At 37.0% G+C, this 20,173-nt stretch overlaps 1 protein-coding gene across 1 annotated transcript in view; it reads right to left on the reverse strand.

Moving 5' to 3' along the window:
* The window catches only part of LOC120338667 (protein O-GlcNAcase-like), a 25,214-nt gene continuing 5,041 nt past the window's right edge, over positions 1 to 20,173 (reverse strand). The window contains exons 5-22 of the mRNA XM_039406570.2: positions 19,574 to 19,672; positions 17,528 to 17,668; positions 16,610 to 16,792; positions 15,989 to 16,108; positions 15,370 to 15,534; positions 13,658 to 13,830; positions 12,359 to 12,892; positions 11,502 to 11,631; positions 10,814 to 10,955; positions 9,796 to 9,991; positions 8,928 to 9,102; positions 8,003 to 8,152; positions 7,579 to 7,664; positions 6,721 to 6,831; positions 5,960 to 6,051; positions 5,450 to 5,666; positions 3,921 to 4,089; positions 1 to 3,028 (exon numbers count right to left, since the gene is read on the reverse strand). Coding sequence (XP_039262504.2) covers positions 2,862 to 3,028; positions 3,921 to 4,089; positions 5,450 to 5,666; positions 5,960 to 6,051; positions 6,721 to 6,831; positions 7,579 to 7,664; positions 8,003 to 8,152; positions 8,928 to 9,102; positions 9,796 to 9,991; positions 10,814 to 10,955; positions 11,502 to 11,631; positions 12,359 to 12,892; positions 13,658 to 13,830; positions 15,370 to 15,534; positions 15,989 to 16,108; positions 16,610 to 16,792; positions 17,528 to 17,668; positions 19,574 to 19,672 — 3,050 coding nt within the window. The 3' untranslated portion in view covers positions 1 to 2,861. The remainder of the gene's footprint in view (positions 3,029 to 3,920; positions 4,090 to 5,449; positions 5,667 to 5,959; positions 6,052 to 6,720; positions 6,832 to 7,578; positions 7,665 to 8,002; positions 8,153 to 8,927; positions 9,103 to 9,795; positions 9,992 to 10,813; positions 10,956 to 11,501; positions 11,632 to 12,358; positions 12,893 to 13,657; positions 13,831 to 15,369; positions 15,535 to 15,988; positions 16,109 to 16,609; positions 16,793 to 17,527; positions 17,669 to 19,573; positions 19,673 to 20,173) is intronic.

Raw genomic sequence — 20,173 nt, forward strand, 5'->3', positions numbered from 1 at the left:
CACTGTTCGATTTGCAGATGATTTTATTGGTGTTTTACCGCAGTAATAGATATATTTATATATTTTTGACAAAGTATAGAACCATGAACACAAATTGCAGTAAAATATCATTGTAGAAAAATAGAAGAAGACATAGGAACATGGAGCAAACAAAAATCAGTTACAAAACGTAGGTTTTTGAACAAGACTTCAGGAATGAGAAGCTTGAGGAGCACAGAGATTGAACATTAGCATTAACAACAATACCACTGAAGTTACAAAATCCAAAGCAAAAACTCATGGTGGTCATCATTAACATTTCAAATTCTCAGTGAATTATTAAACAATATGGTTGAGTACACATAACAGTACAAGCTTGCCAAAATCATAACATAGCCTACTATTAACGACCATCGACACATTTAAGCACCGTATTTGCATGTACACCTTTCACTCAAGATTTTCCATGTGGTATTCTAGTTGAATGAATAAATATGGAGAAAGATTTTTAGGTAATACCAAATACCTTGTGGTTAAATGCTACTATCACAAATAATCGAAAAATCAAAAAGCCAAAAATTATTGGCCACCTTGGTATGAATTTCAATGTCCTGTTACCTAAGTTGTTTTCGTTGCCCCAATCCAAAAGTTTTTATACACTCGTCCAAAATGATCTTTGAGTCTTGAGTAAGTCTGTATGGTGGTTTGCAGAGCCCAATATCAAGCCATTGTTTTAGGTGACCCAAGCCATTTCGAGTCATTGAAAAGTATCACTCAAGTTTGACAGTCAAGTCAATATTCTTGCAAAATTTTTAAATATCGAATTCTCAGCGAACTATTAGCACAATGTTGTTTAATGCGCACTATATAAACAGATTAACCCATTGAGATCTGGCATGGGAATTTCAAAATATAGAACAGTAAAAAGATCCTTATAAACAAGCCAGGTACAGTAGAGCAGAGCACTGTGAACAATGGTGTTTCTGCACGAACATTCTACAAAACATCACAAACGAATAAAATTACTGCAAATTTTACTTGAAGCAAATGGTAAAGGAACAAAGATAATAAAAATTGCAAAAGCAAAAGAAGATCACCAGGAATTATCATTCAATTCATTGCAAAATCATAACTCAAATCAATATACCAATTAGGCTAATGCAGTGGTTCTCAAACGTTGGGGGCATAGACACTTTTTTGAGGGGACACGAGGCTGATTAAAAATGATAACGCCTGTTAAATTTGATCTCAGCCGCCTCATTTTGGATATTCACACTTCTTTACTGTTTAGAGATCTGTCTGTAAAGCCTTACTACTTGTAGCTCATTGTTAGCTAGTTATTCTTGAGGTGGGAGGCGAGACTTAAAAAATTCCGAAAAGAGGGTGTGGTTCAAAAAGTTTGAGAACCACTGGGCTACTGTATCGTTACTACTCTCCAATTCTGTGTAGGCTAATTAAATTTAAGAGATATCACGAAATGGCTGATCACCTTTGCATTCATCAAAGTTCAATTGTGAAATACTTATTAGTCTTATGGCTTTCTATGAGATTCAAGAGTCATGCCGTAGACTAACACAAATGTCTTTCTACATACACAATAACATTTCATCTCACAAAAATCAGACCTCATCATGCGGCTGCTTGTCTGAGGAAGTCAGACTTTGGTCAATTGAGACATTACAGAAATACATTTGTGTTCGTGAGCCTTAGGACGCTTGGGATTGGATAGAGTAGTCATGTTTATTCCCGCTACAACATCTTTGCATTATACGCATACGAATTCACTGGCACAAAGTATTGAGGAAGGATTGGGAGTTAGTTAGTCTCGAGTAACCTCTACTGATAGTTATACTTATTGGTGTTGTAAAAGACACACTTGTTGCAACACTCAATTACTGTTTTTGAAAGACATGGAATGACCAAATGCCAGAGGTTCACAGGGGCTTAGCAGCATTCCTGTCAAAGCAAGTCCCAAAGTCCAAAATTTTACAAACCATGTTTTACTGGCACTGGCAATGAAAGTTTATGACAAATTAAAATCGGTTGGTCATTTGCAATGGTGGCCTTTTTATGATTGTAACTTCGTTTCATATTTAGTTATTATACAGATCTTATGGGATGTTACATTCCTGTATGATTAGAACATTTTCTCCTGGTATTAGTTTTGAAATCAATAACACACAATCTTTCAACTTTCTTTAAATCCAAGAAGCTTATAGGTCTGGTGCATAGACATTTCTTTATAGCAATGGTTCTCAAACGGTGGGGCGCACCACAAGGGGGAGGTAGACAATTTTTTGAGGGGGCATGAAGCTGAATAGGAATATTTGTTAGATTTAATCTCGCCCTATTTATTTTGGATATTTACGTTCTATCCACTTACTTTCAACTTTTTTTTTTGAATAAAACATACTTTCGTCTTACTATCTGTTATTTGTAGCTTATTGTTAGCTGGGTATTTTTGATACGAGGCGCAAGACTTAAAATTTTAAAAAGGGAAAGTGTGAGAACCACTGCTCTATAGTTCCCAAACCTAGCTCATTAAAAAGGGCTTTGTTCAGAGCAAAATGTGAGCTACCACTTGATATTTAACATGGTGACCGTACATTTGAACCCACGTACATTTGAACCCATGTGTATATCCGCAGGTTTAATCTATATGCGAGTGCTAAAACCCATGGGTTAGGGTTAGTATGGGCTCAAATATCCGCAAAACAAAAAAAAATCCATAGGTGCAATTGTCATGGGTTTAAATGTACGTGGATTCAAATGTAATTGAATCATTTAACATAAACTGGCTCAAGATAAAGCCCATATGATCAAATTAAAATTGTGTAAGTCAAATTAAACTCAAAAAATAAAAAGCAAATATAAAGTAACTATCAGAAAGTCCGCCCAAATACAATAGCGGTATCATCTTTGTATGTTGAAGGTGCAGGGGTCACAGGTGAAGGGTCAAGAGGTCGTATCTCATGGAAACCAAGGCGACAATACAGATCAGGCATGTAACAGTCACTGGATCGAACGGTCGTGTGAACGCCATGTACCCCTAGAGAAGAAAATAAAACAAACTTGAAACATTGTGATTGATACTTGACGTCCAGTTGTTAAACTAACTGGTGTTACATTCGAACCTCCATGACCACTGTCACCTTACTCGGACTGCAATAATTGGAAAGATTTGGGTACTTTTCAGTATATACCATAGCTCAATATACTAGTAGCTGCTGATCTAAGCCCTCTTAAGAGTGAAAGCTTGAGCCCTCATAGAAACAGTAACTAGGCCATACTTCAGCAAAGCCTTGGTAAAATATGCATTCTGTTGAATGAGATTCTACTTTTCCCCTGTAAACTCTTGACTTTCATCATGTTCATCTTTGTGACACAAGTCACAAATGGTTCTAGCAGTTCAAAAAACATGGAATGAAGAACAAGCGATACACAGTCTGTCACTATTCTGAACAAATTGTACGGTGGCCTGGTAGTTCAAGCGTCAGACGAAACGCAATGGCATCAAAGATCAAAATTTCGGGTTCAAATCACGTTACCACCACCTCACCCAGGGTGTAATAAATTGGATAAACAATGGCGGAATCGAAAGAAGGACTAGTGTCTTTCCAATTTATAGTAGCTCCTAACCTAGCTGTTGCAGAGTCTTGTTCAGAGAAAAATTGTTATAAATGCATCATATAATAAAACTGGGTACTCGAGTAGTGTGTGTACCGGGTTAGGGTTAGGCCATAATTTTGTTCCGATTTACCCTATTTTAGTTCGATTACGAGTTCGGGGACTATCTGTGTTACCCAAGTGAATATACCCCCTGCCCATAGCCTTCCGTCCCTTTACACGACTTGATGAAAAATAGGCGAACAGAATTAGTTCTCTCAATATTGGTACACACACTTCTGGAACGCCTAAAATATATATGAAGACTAGCTTACCATGAGACTTGAGTGCGGAGAGCAGACATACTGTCATACTTTTAGCGATGCTGGGATCAGAAACTCTTCTATGGACAGCAATCTGCATGTAAGCGGGATGTGTAGTGTACAAGTTATCAACAGCATAGGCATCAGGTGGTTCTTTACTCCTGATCTCATCAAGAAGTCTCTGAAAACAATAAAATTGGTGTAAGGCACCATGATAGTGTGTGTTCCCCAGCCAGAGAGGTATTCCTCGCCAAAGGGGAAATTCTGTATTTATGGGGAAGTAAATTTTACTATACAATTCTGTGCAGTATTACTGAGAATCAAGTCATGCATATTACAGCTAAAAATCTAATAAAAGGTGAACTGGAACAGAGTTTTTATGCGTAGTAAGGGAGAATTGATAAATTCCAATATAAGCGGTGTTTTGAAATGGACAAAAAGAAGAGTGTTGCAAAAAAGTTGTTAAATTCGATATTTATGGGGAAGTAATTTTACTTTGTAATTTAGTGCAGTATTACTAAAATTCAAGCCACGCACATCACAGGTAACAGTCTGATAAAAGGTGAACAAAAAGCTTTTATGCATAGTGAGTGGGGATTTAAGAGTTCCAAAATAGGCAAATGCAGGAATGAAGCAAAAAGTGGCTATCATTCAGAATTATTAGTCGAAAAAGTATTCGAATACTCTGAGTTCCGCTTCATTGAAAAAATTGAAAACCACTGTTTCAGACAAATAACAAAAAAATAACAGTTTTTATCCAGTTGCATACACAATTCATCTTTTTATTTGCAATGCCACTGATGAGTGTGATAGTATGTTTAAATATACATTGGGATCATTAAATTGTTTACCTCTTACCATTAGGAGCTGAAGCTTATCATGCCAAAGATACGAATACTGTGAGACCGGTTGCATTTATAATACCTTTTCATTTTGATTCATTGCCATAATGAAGCCCAATACAGTGGGGAGCATTCAAACAACTATTGGGACCATACATATATCCCTCTGGACTTCCTGAAGTATGCGCACCAAGATGGCGCACAACCTGAACTCAGGTTGTCTACCAAGTTAGGGTTCAGGTTATGCGACATCTTGGTGCGCCCTCTCTTTTAATAAATTTACTGTCTATATGGCATCCCAAAATCCCAATGCAGGAGAGGGCATTTAAAAAGTGTTAGGAATCATCAAACTATTTTGAACTGTCTGTTTATTTAGACATACATTGGGACCATTGCGTTGTTCGATTTTTACTAGAAAGAAAAATTCTGAGTAAAAATTCCTAACCCTGATATTCATAAATACTTATTAAAAGATAAACTGGCTTGAGAAAAAGCTTATATAATCAAATTCAAAATATGTAAATCGAATTAAACTCAAAAAATAAAAGAAAAAATATAAAGCAACTATCAGAAAGTCTGCCCAAATACAATAGCAGTATCATTGAAGGCACAGGGGTCGTAAGTGATGGTCAAGTGGTAAATTATGTTATTTTCTTCTCATTATAGATAGCAGAAATTTTGAGTAAAAAATTTTCTAACCCTGACTTCCTCCCCAATTTTGATCCCAGTTTCCCCTTCTTTTACATCTTCCTTTGGTAAAGAATATTTTTCTCCGACGTCCGGTGAAAAAGCGATGGAGTATTTCTTCCAGAATGCTTTCGCATCTGCTGTGGCCACGAGGTATCCACATATTCCTTGTTCATCTTCTAGAATAAAGCAATACTCTGGACTGAGTGTGAGGAGTCCTCCAACAAGTCTGGAACGTGAAAATTTAGGTTTTAGGTACGTATAATAATTATCAGAGACGGAGGAATGTAACAAAGGTTAATATATTTCTTCTTGTTAATTATGAAAATAAATAATGAAACAACATTCCAGAGCGAGGGGAGTCGCGGGAAATAAAATTTGGTTACTAAGCAGCGGCGCCTAATTTTATCTTATTCATATCACAAAAAATAACTGGTGGAAACAATTGAAAGCAAAACTGAGTCACTTTGAAGAGCGCACAGGAGTCAACAGTCTTTGGTCTGTACACTAACACCATAATACCTTTCTCCTGGCAAATCTTCATATCCAGTGAAATCATCTGCGAAATCTGTTCCATCATTCCCAGTTGTCAAACATATCTTGTAAACGGATTTCTAGAGAAAGAGAAAGTTTTCTCTGAAAGAATTTGCTCAAAATTCAAAGCACACAGACTCAGGAGTAAAAGAGCAAACAAAGAGTTGCCAAATGCTTAGAGTTGCTTAAGCTTTATGAATCATTTGTTCAGGTGTAGTTTCAAATAATTATGGAGGATTCACTCAAACCATTTGCAGTTGGCACGTGGTGTGAAGTGTCAGGAAGGAACACACACATGCCATCCATCGCACTGAGTGAGTTCACAGGTTCGATTCCTATGGGAGATAATTGTGTGCCATCACTTAACGCCAATGAAATCAACAATTTGCATAGAATTATCCCCACAAGATTCGCTTGGTAAATAGAGGTGGAAAGTGTGTTCCCAAATCTTTGCATAATGCAGCATTTGTCAAACTATCACAATAACAAAGTAAACTGAGGTTATAACCAGGTTAGGGTTAGGCCACAATTTTATTCCGATTTTCCTCGTTTACCTATCACGAGTTCGTGGATTGTCTGTGTTAGCCAAGTGAATATACTCCCTGCCCATAGGATTCAGTTCCTTTACATTACTTGAAGTAAAGTAGGCGAACAAAATTAGTTACCTCCATATTGGTACACGCACTTCTGGAGCGTTAATAAATGTTATTTAAATAAATAAAATAGTTGTTTCAACAGATTCATCTCACCTCATCTGTAGGTAAATAAGGTCTGATGATATAAGTTGACGTGGAAGTCTGAGGCGAACATGGAATGACTTGACAAAATAAATCATTGGCCATCGTGACAGGAAGAAGACGCTGGAGAAAGGAAATAGTTGAATAAGAATGGCTGTGGATTCGTTAACCAAATGTTTTTGTTCACTTCGTATTTGCATGTTGTAATACTAATATTATTAGTTTAGTATCATTGAATTATATTATACGCCCAGCATGAACCATAATGTCAGGAGGTCCTTATGTGAGCATATCACAAACTAATGATGCTCTCAAGACTGAATGTTAACTGAAAACATCCTTTTCATGCATTGCGGGGGAAGAATGATGAGTTTCAAAATAGGGCAAGGAAAGTATGTATCACAAAAAAGTTAGTAACCAATGTCAGTTATGCAAGTTGAAAATCTTTGGTTTTAAACCCAATGCCCATAATGTCATCCAGGGTGTAAAAATTGAGTTACATATCAGAGACTACATCGTTGTTCAAAGCGAAAGTGTACACCACATAAAATCTGAAATCAACATAAGACTAACCAAGCAAGAACTAACCCAATCAAGGACATCTTAATAAGTCAACAGCATGCTCTTCGTCGGCATGGAAGTATGCAAACAACAAATAATTCTAGTTTCAAATTACTCTTGTTAGATCATTAAGCATCACCTACAACATGTAACCGGAAATTGTTTATTTATTTTTCAAATTTCATCCTGCATTACTCTATATGCACTCTCAAATTATGTCTTTGTTTTTATATGGGAGCTAATTTTGAATAATATTAAAATAATATTGTTTTTTGGCAAAATTGGTCAGGTTTATAGGAAATAAATTACCTGGAATTCTCCTGCTAATCCTCCTCTGAAAACCCAGGGTTCTGGATCCATTCCCAACCAAGCTACAGCTGGAGGAGGTGGAGGAACTGAAACATTCAAATAATATGATAATTGGAAGAGACAAGGGTAGTTAGGACTTGTGCTGGAATAAATCAGGCCAAATATTTCCGTACATATTCTGATCTAAACTAAGATAAACACAGGCGAGCGGGGATAAAAGATCAGAAAATTCTGAATGCACATTTATTTCATATCAACAAGGTGCTAAAGGCATAAAAGGACAGCGCTATGTCAGTAACATGTCAAAAATTCACACATGAACTTCTTGTCTCTAAAATTCTTCCATTTTTGGTTTGGCTGTTTGAACTAAACTATAACAAAAATGTGGCAACATTAATTTGGTTTTACTGAGATACATACTTACATTGAGGTAAAGGATTAGAATTAATTGGTTGATTTGTTGTTGAAGAGATGGTAGGCGATGATGGTTCGGGTGAAGCCGGTTTAGACATGTTTGATCCGGTTTCAGATGGTTCTGATGATTTGGCAGTTTGGTGACGTAGGTAAAATTGGCCTGGAAAGATAGAAATGATGAATATTTAGTGACAAGCAGAAAAAAAATGGATGTGATAGAATTTGGTTGCATAATTGAATTATGGCGCTCCAGAAATATGTGCACCAAGATGACGGACACCAGAATGTAGTATGTGTACCAGGTTAAGGTTGGGCCATAATTTTATTCCTTATATTAGTTCTATTACGAGTTCGGGAACTATCCAAGTGACTCCCGTAGTATTTGTACCTGAAATTATGGTCTAACCCTGATATGGTACACATACTACATTCCGGTGCCCGCCATCTTGGTGCACATACTTCGGGAGTGCCCAAATTATTTATAATTCAACTGCGTAATCAAATAAATATTGAACGACTCGAGGACTCAAGTAGAATCGAATAGAATTGCATACCTCTACTGTCTATCACAGAGGTGGGCAAGGTAAGGTTTCTGGACTTAGGGCTAAAATTTTGCCCATTCAGAATGGCGAGCCATGTAAGTGTGATGTAAAAGTTACCTTTTATGCACAATATTTACAGTGTTACAACAGCAAAATTGGAAAACAATAAGCCTCGTGTCAGGATTAAATTTAATCCAATCTCAACTAATTCTTTGAGCAATTTTTTTAGCTAAAACATCAAAATTTGGTATTTAGTTCGATTGTGGCAGCATCAGGCGGGCCCGATTGAATTAACCAACGGGCCAGATTTGACCGCAGGCCGTAGTTCACCCTCGTCAGGTCTATCCCAACCATATGATTCTAAAGAAATTTTGAGCCCTGTAAATCACTTACCCATCCATTTAACATAAGAACTAAGCATAGATACAACTCCTTTCATGTCCCAGAAATAAGGAAATAAATCATAAAGCAGAGCTCGATTTGAACACGAAGTTAGTCTGTTGCACATTCTTCTTATTGACACACAATAGTCTTCAAAGCGAATTGCCCGCTCCATCCATGCTAAGGCCTAAGAAAATAGTTTTGTATTTTTATATTGGGTTTTGCGGAAACGCTCCGCACAATCAGCTATGAGACGATGATCCTTGATTCTTATAATTCTTGTTTTGAGCTATATTTAAAAAAAACTTTACAAATCAAAGCTTAGACCTGACTATTTGAAATGTAATTTAAAAATTCCGATGGGAAATAGAAGTTTGAGGTTATCAGGTCCAAGCCCTGTGGAGGGGTGCATTAAATCAGGCTATGCCGAAGCGAAATATGCTGATCTTTCTCAAAATAATAGCTCATTATGCATGGGCAGCTGCTCATACTGAGCCTTGTTAAAGAAAACAACTCCAAAAGAATAGAAAACCTAGCAGCTCGGCGATGTGGAGCACTTCTAAATTAACCTACGTGGGTTTGAAGGTTCAAATCCAAAGCAAGGATAGTTATGTGTGAGAGGATTGCTGGACTCCTCGCCGCCGTAGGGTGGTTCACGTAACCGCTGGTCGGTTAATGCTTCCTCCACCATCAAGTCAATGCGTCTGAAAACAAATAACTAACTAATCCTATACCCGACAGGGACTGGTAACTGTGAAAGAGGCTGTGCTTCGCCATACAGTTTAGCGGCCTTATCGTATTTCCAGCAATATCCCCGAGATAAATATTTGAATCCTATGCTAATTTTTAAGCAAAAAGTAAAAAACCTGGCAACACTGACCTTATCCACAGTGTCATTTTTCATTAATTTTGAAGCGTTAGGTGAAGCAACTGCTTTCCGAACATTCTGTTGCAACCAGATAAAATCTTCCACCATCTTTCTACCAATCCCTCCATGCTCGTACGGAAGATAAAATAATTCAACTGCGAGTTCGACGTCTTCTAATGTCATCTGCTCCATCTTGTATAAGGTTTGTCTGTAAGAAGAAAAAAAAAGTTCAACACCATAAAATTATCCGTTTTTCATTTCGAAATAGTCATGCACTTAATCGCTACATGTCCCAACCAAGCAAATTGTATGAATACTTCCTTACCACCATACCAATGTTTTTTTATTCACACTACGCCCTAAGGCAGGGATAGGCAAGGTTTTCAGACCAAGGGCCAAAAATTTTGCCCACCTAGACTGGCGGGCCATGTAAGTGTCATGTTGAAAGTTACATTTTATGAACAATATTTACAGTGTTAAAAAAGCAAAAGTGGAAATCTCGTGCCAAAACTAAATTTAATTGCAATCCCAACAAATACCTTGAGCTATTTTTAACTGAAACATCAAAATTTGTTTTTAGTTTGGTTGTGGTAGCGTCAGGCAGGCCAGATTATATTACCAAACGGGTTGAATTTGGACCATGAGTTGTAGTTTGCCCATGTCAGCCCTACGGTGCACCAACAGGTTCAAAAGGCGTACCACGTTGGTAGGGTTGGTGTACTGGGATGTGCCAAATAGGGTCGGTATAGTGCTTGAGCATATTTCATAGAAGAATGGCAAGGTCTCTCAATTAAGAAGACGGGCTCTAACTTTTTTCAAAATTTTCTTGAATGCTTGTTATGTGCCACATAAATCCAACAAATAAAAAAATAAGAAAAGCAACAATAGCAAAAAATAATTTTAAACTATCCTTGAAAAAAAATCTTTACCTTACTTTTTGCACTGGGGCATCCCTAGTTGTAACACTAACAGATTTCCTATTTTTTCAAGATATATCAATAAACCCCAGCAAGGTGTGAAATAAACTCACTCATTCTCAATCTCTGTCTCTTTAGATGTAGACGCAGTTTCATCTTCAACATTTGTACTTTGATGTGCAGGACTCTGATTGGCTGATGATGATAATTGGTGAGGCGGTGTTGCCATGTCAACAGATGATCCAGACAATGAACCTTAAAATTATTTGAAAATTTAAACAAACATGTTTGCACTAGTGAAATCAGATCTGAGAGTTGAGTTTGATTTCAAACAACCTTGAAATGGTCAGTTACATGAAGGTCTTCTACACTGTCATATAAATAGATGGTTTCAAATCATAGAGGTCTATTGGCCTGGTATATGGACAGCGGATTAAGAATTATCTTGCCATTATAATGTTACCCAGAAGACCCTGACGTGGGCAAAGCCAAATGAGGCTCGTTGGGTAATTCAATCTCGTCGGCCTGATGCTGCCCAAACTAAAACCATATTTTGATGTTCTAACTAAAAATAGATCAAGGAATTCGTTGAGATCACGATTAAATTTAGTTTTAGCACAAGTCATATGGTTTTTCACTTTTGCTTTTGTAACACTGTAAATAATGTTCATAAAATGTAACTTTTATGTCACACGTACACAGCCCACCCATCTAGATGGGCCCAGGTTCAAAAACTGTGCCCACCCCTGCTCTAACGTAATTGAAAAAACAATGAAATTAACACACAAATTCTTATCCAACCTCTTCTATCTTTATCATCTTCGACTTTCTCATTTTTCTTCTCTTCTGTGCTATTGTTGGTTGTCATGGATACATCACTGTCAGCTTCGGCATCAAACTGCATTCGTTCTTCTTCATCCTCTATTTCCATCTAAATAAGAAATAAACTTATGCTACCAAAGCAGCATGACCGAAGACCAAAGCTGAACAGTCTTCACAAAAACATTATCGTATTATATATCAATGTCTAGCCTTTCTTGGAGTGGAGTTATAAGAGCGCACAATAAAAAAGTGATCTTCAGATATTTTTAACTCATTTGGACAGTCCCCAAACTCGTATTAGAACTAAAACAAGGAAAATCGGAATAAAATTATGGCCTAACCCTAACCTGGTACACACACTATGGGAGTTCCCATTGTACACACATTGCCAAAATAATTGTCTTGGATGTTTGATACCAAAATTATTATAGGGGACATCAATCAAAGTTTATAATTTTGCTAGGATCAGTTGTGTATTGTATATAAATATCTGAGCTGCAAAATTTTTAAAATGCGTTCATAAAGCATTAATTGTGCATTAAAAAAAAACGGCGATTCTCACATTGGCAATTATCTGTATTGGTTACTTTTTTGAAATAGTCTTTCAGTATAAAACAAGGCTATGCAGCCGGACTTCCGGACTTATAATAGTGGCAACAAAGACAGACTGTCAGGAAAGTCTTTATGTACACACAAGTGTTTTGCTACCAAAATTTGGAGGAGGGAGTCAAGAGAGAATAGGAAAAAAAATCATATTTTGAATCATTCGTAGTTGGGAGAGTTCACAGCCATGCTTTGGTTGAAAAGTTGTGGCATCTCTATAATTGGAAACTCACTTGTACAGTCGACTCTATTCTTTTGACTGGCGAATCCTCAGAGTCTCCCATTTGCATATTTTCATCTTCAAACGGAGGTTTCATATCAACGTCCAAATCAGAGGGGGGTTTATTGTCCGATTTTAACTCATTAGCACCATCTGGAGGAACTTGTGTTACACTCGGTGGCGTACGGTTCGGTGTAGCACCGGCCATTTCAACATCAGAAATTTCGTTACCATGGAGACTATCGTTAACAGCAACAGTGACATCATTAGCGCTGTCATCTTTTGCCTCGTTTTCCGCAGAGTCTGTTTTTATTTCGATATTTGGGGAGTGAGATGCGGACCCGTATCCGTAAATAGCGAAAGGAGTGCTTGGTATTGGGTCATTTGTTAATACATTGGTTGTGGAACTTGTCGGACCCATAGGTGCATTTGAGATTAGAGAAACGTCACATTGTGAAAGCATTCCAAGCGGAGGTCCACTTCGTGCAATCGGTTTTCCAAGAGGTAACCGTGTGGCAGAAAAATACGGAAGCCAACTTCTGATTGCCTGTGTAAATATAAAATTGTTCCGTAAATTAAATGGATTAAGACAGTTTATCTATTAATATGTATGGATTTGAATGAAAAGAGTTGTTAAGACAACTTAATGATCTGACAACTTTATGGCTTAACTTCTCCAGTTACTAGTCTATGTCAGGCATAGGTAACTGGTATTTATTACAGATACTTGGATTTGATGGTGGAGGAAGCCCCAACCTACTTGTAGTTATGTGGCGAGGACGAGAAGCAATCCTCTCCCACATAATTATCACAGATGGATTCAAATCTGTAAACCCATGCAGAGCAATCGTAGGTACGATGGCACGCATAACCCCAATCCTTTAACGTAGATCTTTGCAAATTTTTTTTACCCTGGAACACCTTTTTTTACTCTTTTTGTCTTGCCTCGAGGAACACCAAATTAAATTAAAAGGAAAAATTGTTGAATGGTTCACAAAAAATTTCTAGGGTAAGATTAAACGTTTGCTGTAAAATTGATAGTTAAAAAACTAGAGCTGGCAATTACCGAAAACTCCATGCATTCCAGACTGGTACAAGACCTTTCGCCTGTTTGAATAGCAAGCCCTGTCCGTTTGTTTGAGGCCAGTTAGAAGACAAATTTAAGACTAAGAGTCACCGAAGTTCGGTCGAGATCACCATGGGGACCAATTTAATCACAATTTTGATCACTGTTCCACAAAACGCCCTGAAGAAGCTCGCAGAACACAGTTTGAGAAATGCTGTTCTAAACTAATACAATAAATTGCCCAACCTGTCTAAGAGAGTCCTCGGGGTCATATGCTCCATGATCGAATGGTGGTGAAACAGAATATCTTTGAACAGAGAAATATTCTTCGTGCGATGAATAATCACTGTCTGTGTCGGAATCTTCACTTCCCATCAAACTGCTGCCTTTGCTGCTCAGCGGACTTATAGAAGCATTGACTGTATAAAGAGAGATAATATTTAACTGTCTAGGTCAGGGTTTACCAAACTGGTTACCGCAGCGATATTAAGAGTTTGGAATATATACATTTTAACGTATATCCACTGTTACATAGTCATTCATAAACAAGATGAAGTCGTAAGTTAACGCAATCGCAAATGGTAATTGTTACGAGACCTTAATAATGGGAGTGAAAAAATTATTGTAAATGTAGACGATCGTCGCTTTCAGTGTTTGTGAGGTAGACCTCTGTCACAGAGATAGAATGTTGGTAATAATTGATTGTATGCGTTATTGAGTTATCACCAGTCGAGAAATTGTGCAACTTTGCCAAGGTCATTTGAGCCCCGTTGATGCAGGAAAGAGGCGTGAAACCCAGTTACCGTAAATGCTCGTTTTATCGCCCGATCTTGATTACGGGCACGTTTGAATAGCCGCCTGTGTGAACAGAACATAAAAATAAATGAGGGATGGTGCTTGAATACCCGCCCGATGCAAAAGCTGATTTTTCAGTGGTAGAGAACAATAGGAAATGAGAAACGCTATCAAGACCACTGGCTATGAGAAATTAAGAGTGACTGTTGTACTAGCTGGGCTATGAGAAATTAAGAGTGACTGTTGTACTAGCTGCCAAGGCCAATGATAGCAAGCCCTCACCTTTCATAGTATTCAAGGGTAAACGAGTGGATAATGGCCTTCAGAAAGTAAGCGGTGTTGTGTGTGCTTACAGTCGAAATGGTTGGATGAATGAAGACTTGACACACACATGGCTTAACAAAGTTACCGGTATACATAAATTTTTGTGTATAATTTTCCTTTAAAAATACCAAGCGTCTGTGCTTGAATGAGGGCCCAGTTAGTGAGTTTGGTTAAAAAAATATGGGCCTGTGGTACAAAACGAGCAAATACGGTAAGTCAATTGTGAGAGACTATTCAAGTATACACAGTTAAATTAGTTCGTTGTTGTAGGGTTGGGCCTACGAGTTTGCTTGTCACAAATTGATCCATCACATTAATGTCGATTGTGTTGTTTTGTTCTAAATCCAAATGGAACATTATCCTTCTTCCCCGAACACGTACATAAAATGGTTTAGGATGGGGGTCCGTAAAAAATAATGTCCACAAATAGGTGTCCGCGGCCCAAAACGTTTGGGAAACTCTGGTCTAGGTTATACTTAGCGCAAATAGGAGCATTGGATTTATCTTTGTATAGCAGGTTATATAAGTTAACATAGCATCCAAGGTTCAAATTATACGCTATTATACGTCATTGATGTAGCTTATTCACCCGTTCTCATTGTCGTATTATCTTTCGTCGCTCAATAAAAAGACTGGATTATTCATTTTAGAATAAATTTAACAAGTCAAGTTAATTGCAAGTCAGTGGCAATAATATTAGACAAAGGAATTCAGGAATACAGCCAGATACATAGTCTACAAGCCGGTCATCTCGGTCGGAATGTATTTCTCACCTTAAAGATCATCATGTAGTGCATGTATTACTACTCTTTTTGAATAACTTATTATCTACTCTTTACCTTCCTTTTTTCCATTCATCCCATCTCCCGTCGTTTCCTTATTTTTCAAATCTTTTTTTTTAAGAGATTTCGGATCTTCACTTCCTTCCACTTTTGCATCATTGACAGTTGCCAGATCTTTAGATATATTTGGACTTTCATCTTGAGAAGGCTTTGGTGATGAAGCTGAAAAAGTAAGCTCGCTTGATAGCTCGGATGGACGTTATGGATGGTGTTATTTTCCCATGTAATTGATTTGAGTATTTGGTTGTATTAGGTCGGTTTTTCAACAGTTAGGCTTAGCTTGGTGTTAATGCTAAAACTGCTATTTACCTTATACAAGGTTAAGAGATTTGATTCCTCCCAGAAGGTTGGTACTCCCGTGGTATACGTACCAGGTTAGGGTTAGGCCATAATTTTATTCCGATTTTCTTTATTTTAGTTCTATTACGAGTTCAGGGACTGTCTGTGTTAGCCAATTGAATATACCCCCTTGCCCATATACTTCTGTCCCTTTACACAACTTGATGTAAAATAGGCGAACAAAATTAGTTACCTTCATATTGGTACACACACATCTGGAGCGCTAGATTTTGTATAAATCGAATCATTTTGAAACTAACACCTATGGTTTCGTTACCTTCCTTTTCACTTGTCTCTTCTTTCTCTCCGTTATTTTCTTTATTCTGTTCTTTCCCGGCATCAGGCTCCTCTTTTAATTCTATTGTTTCTTGTATATCTGGTTGCTTGATGACGTTTTCTGAGAGTGAGCAATATTAGATAGTGAAAGGAAATGTTTGGGAATAATTGAGTCAATGAGTTTAATCTTCCAACTAACTGTTTATAGCCAATTTTGCTGATCCAAAAAGAAGTTTTCAAACAAAAGATTTAAAAAAATGTTTTCAAAAAAAAGATTTATAAGTAAAGAGACTACAACATAAAATATACCAAAAGTTTGATGTAGGGATGGGCAACTCAGAATACTGAATTCGGATAATATGAATCTTGAAGTATTCGAATCCAAAAGGATCCGATAACAGGATTCGGTTTTCACCTCTTCGGCGCCATGCGAAAGTCTTTGAATTTTAGGTTTCTAACTTATTATTCAGAGACAAAGGTTTTCTCTCACATCGAAAACTTTCTCGCCTGATTATACTTGCTAAGCCGCTAGGCTGTCATGATTCGTTTTGTTTTACCTTTGATGGTTTTGATTTTGAGCCCTCAATAATGCTAATTACTAATGACTTTATCATATAGTTACCCATTTCTATATCCAACTTTTTCTCTGCTTCAGCTTCATTGTTTTTCTGTGCAATTTCAATTTGAAGTTGGTAACTCTTCCACCAGGAGGCGAGCGTGTGCATAGCGATATAATTGGACTCAAACTCACAGTTGGGATTTGTTAAAACTCCAGATAAATGAGGAATAAGATGAGTAGAACGACCTATAGATAAATAATTTAATAAAGTTATTGAGCTCAGCCTAAGATTATAGAACATAGTAGGGCAGGATTTTTAGACCATGTGCCAAAAGTTTTGGCTACCTAGACTGACGGGCCGTGTGACGTGAAAAGTTACAGTTTAACAATATTTACAGAGTTACAAAGGCAAGCGTAGAAAACAATTGGCTTCGTGCCATCATTCAATTTAATCGCAACTTCAACAAATTTATTTGAGCTATTTTTTCGATAAAACTCAAAATTCCGGTTAAATTTTAGGCCTATGTTTGGCTGACTTGTCCCAGCCTATATAGCAATTGCTTTTCGGTACCAATTATTCAAGGAAAGGCAAATAAGAATTTAGTTTCGAGAAAGATATATTCCCATGTAACCCAGTCGATTGACTAAAGGCATAACAAACAAAAAAAAATGAATGTTGAGGTCAGTTTTAGTTTCGGCTTCAGAAAAATTTTTGGCGCTACAGAAGTATGTGTACCAATATGGAGGTAACTAATTTTGTTTGCCTACTTTACATCAAGTTGTGTAAAGGTACTGAAATCTATGGGCAGGAGGTATATTCCCTTGGCTAACGTAGACAGTCCCCGAACTAATAATAGAACAAAAATAAGAATAACCGGAATAAAAATTTGCCCTAAACGTATCCTGGTACACATGCTACAGGAGTACCCCAAAACCAACATTACACTCTTGCTGCACAATTCTTTTTTACAAAATCTACACCTTTATATGGCCCCAAGAAGACCCTTTTTGGGTCATAATCGTTGGCATGAATGTTGTCCCAGATGACAATCTTCCTTTGAACACTCTCTGTCAGTTCTTTGATTGATTCCACTGAGATGTGTTTCGATACAACTTTAGGCCCTGAATCAAAAATTCTATTTTAATTTAAAGTCACATTAACACTTTTGATATTTTTTTTGTTGTACAAAACTCAATATTTTATAATTGATCCCCGCTTGAAAACACAATTTCAATACCCATACAAATTTCCATTAGTGTTCCAATTTCAGTTTCTATAGATAGTTGGAAGGATATACATATTTATCCAACCCGGTGGAGAGGAAAGACACGAAGACGGCCTAATCATATGGCAAAACACAGCCTCTCGTACGATTACCAGTCCAATTCATAGAATCAGTCACCCAGCTATTTGTTTCAGATGCATCAAAATAATCTTGTTTCTTGCCCTCTAGCTTAGGTAGAAATAATTAATCAAGAAGTTTAAAAAATAGGCGGGGACGAGATATTTTAAAACTCCATTTCTAACTTTTGCCATCTTGAATTTACACAGACAAGATGATGGCAAAATCTTATCAAAACAAATATTAAACAAGTCAGTGGGCGCCCAGGTTCTCCGCTGGTACATGAGGCAACTTTAATAAACCGTTACCATCCACGCAAAAATGTACCTATAACGACAGCGTTCTAGGTAGCGACAGTGGCCTTTTCAAATAATAATTCAGTACATAATTTGGAATTTTAACAAGCTAGTATGACGCCTTCTTACCAATTGACAAAAGAATGCCAAATATGCTACTTATTTTCACTTTAAATTTTTACATTTATGAGAGCAAACATAGTTATGACAACCATGTCATAATAAGTTGACTGAATTGTAAATATTGCGCAATGTTTACTATGTTGAATCATTGTTTTTCTGCTGTGTTGAAATTGCTAAACGTGAATTGAAAGCAATGCTCAAATATGATGGCACATAGGTAGCCTAAATATTATCTGGCAGTTTTTTTCACATTTTCATGTTCACAGATTGCCGTGATATTTTAGAGTATCAATGCTTTTATTTTGTCGCAAATTGACTCAACTGCAAGTTACTTTGTACACAATTAAATTGATATAAAATGACATTTTAAATTCTCGCAGATGTCATGAATTGAATATTTTACTTGACAGAAAAATCATCATACGTTGAAACGGTTAGCAGAGGAGAAAGACAAGCGCACATAATCGCAACAACTGTTTTATCAGAGGAGAAAGACAAGCGCACATAATCGCAACAACTGTTTTAAAAGCCAGAGCATGGGAAGTTGCGAATTTGACCCCCCCCCCCCCCCCCCCCCCCTTTTCTGGCAATCCTAGATGTGCCCTTGTATATACCAGTACATTTAGGCCTTAGACCACTTTGTTTGCTGAAGAAATCTGGAGGCAGTTATGTTCGTTGTGAAGGGAACGATTAGAAAATAAAACAGCCAAAATTTTGGACAGAATTTCAGGTCTCATATGAAAAAGGGGATTTCTTTTAGGTACTAAAAACTTAAAATTGATTGATCCATTGGTTGAAATGTTTTCCAACAACAAACTTTCAGGTACAAATACAGCCAACAATACAAATACAACCAGATATACAAATACAACCATCAGTACAAATACAACCAAAAATAGAAATACAACCTCCAGTACAAATACAACCAACAGTACAAATACAACCATCAGTACAAATACAACCAACAGTACACATACAACCAACAACATATATATATATATATATATATATATACAACCATCAGGTACAAATACAGCCAACAATACAAATACAGCTAACAATACAAATACAACCATCATTACAGATACAACCAACAGTACAAATATAACCATGAGGTACAAATACAACCATCAGTACAAATACAACCAACAGTACAAATACAACCAACAGTAAAAATACAACCAACAATATATATATACAACCATCAGGTACAAATACAGCCAACAATACAAATACAACCATCAGTGCAAATACAGCCAGCTCACCTGTCCACATGATTGATATATTTTTATTCAATTCATTTCCTATAGTCTTGAGATACAATGAATTCTTGACATCTGGTATTGCCATACTGTTGCAGTACTCTGAAAAATGATAGAAATGAACTCAAAAATTGCCAGGGAGAGAGATGGGCTGATCTAGTAAAGATGCGCAGTTGGTAGAAAGTAGATGATATAGTTACGAGAAATATTTCTCAAACTCTTGGCCGCTCTGGGGTGCCAAGCCACAGAGCGGTTGTCTGTGGAACATGAGCAAAGACCTTCACAAGGGAATCATAGCCAGGAATTTTCAAAGGGAAGGGGTCTGTAATTTCTAATTGCCAAGTTATACCGTATCGGCTAGCGGTCGGAGGCCAGAAAACATGGGTTTTCAAGAGCGTTGAAGGTCTAACAAGCATCCCAAGTTATGCTTTTTTTTTCGTTTCGGTGACGTTCTGACTTTCCTAAGTTTTCGGGAATTGAATGAAGAAATTTTAGTCATAATGTATATTTATATAAATTTGAAACATACTCATTTTTATAATCAAAATACTCGTTCCTATTTGAAAATGTATTCATCGAATTCTACTTGTTCTTTGTTGAATA

Source organism: Styela clava, chromosome 9 (assembly GCF_964204865.1).
Source record: "Styela clava chromosome 9, kaStyClav1.hap1.2, whole genome shotgun sequence".
Lineage (NCBI taxonomy): Eukaryota > Metazoa > Chordata > Ascidiacea > Stolidobranchia > Styelidae > Styela > Styela clava.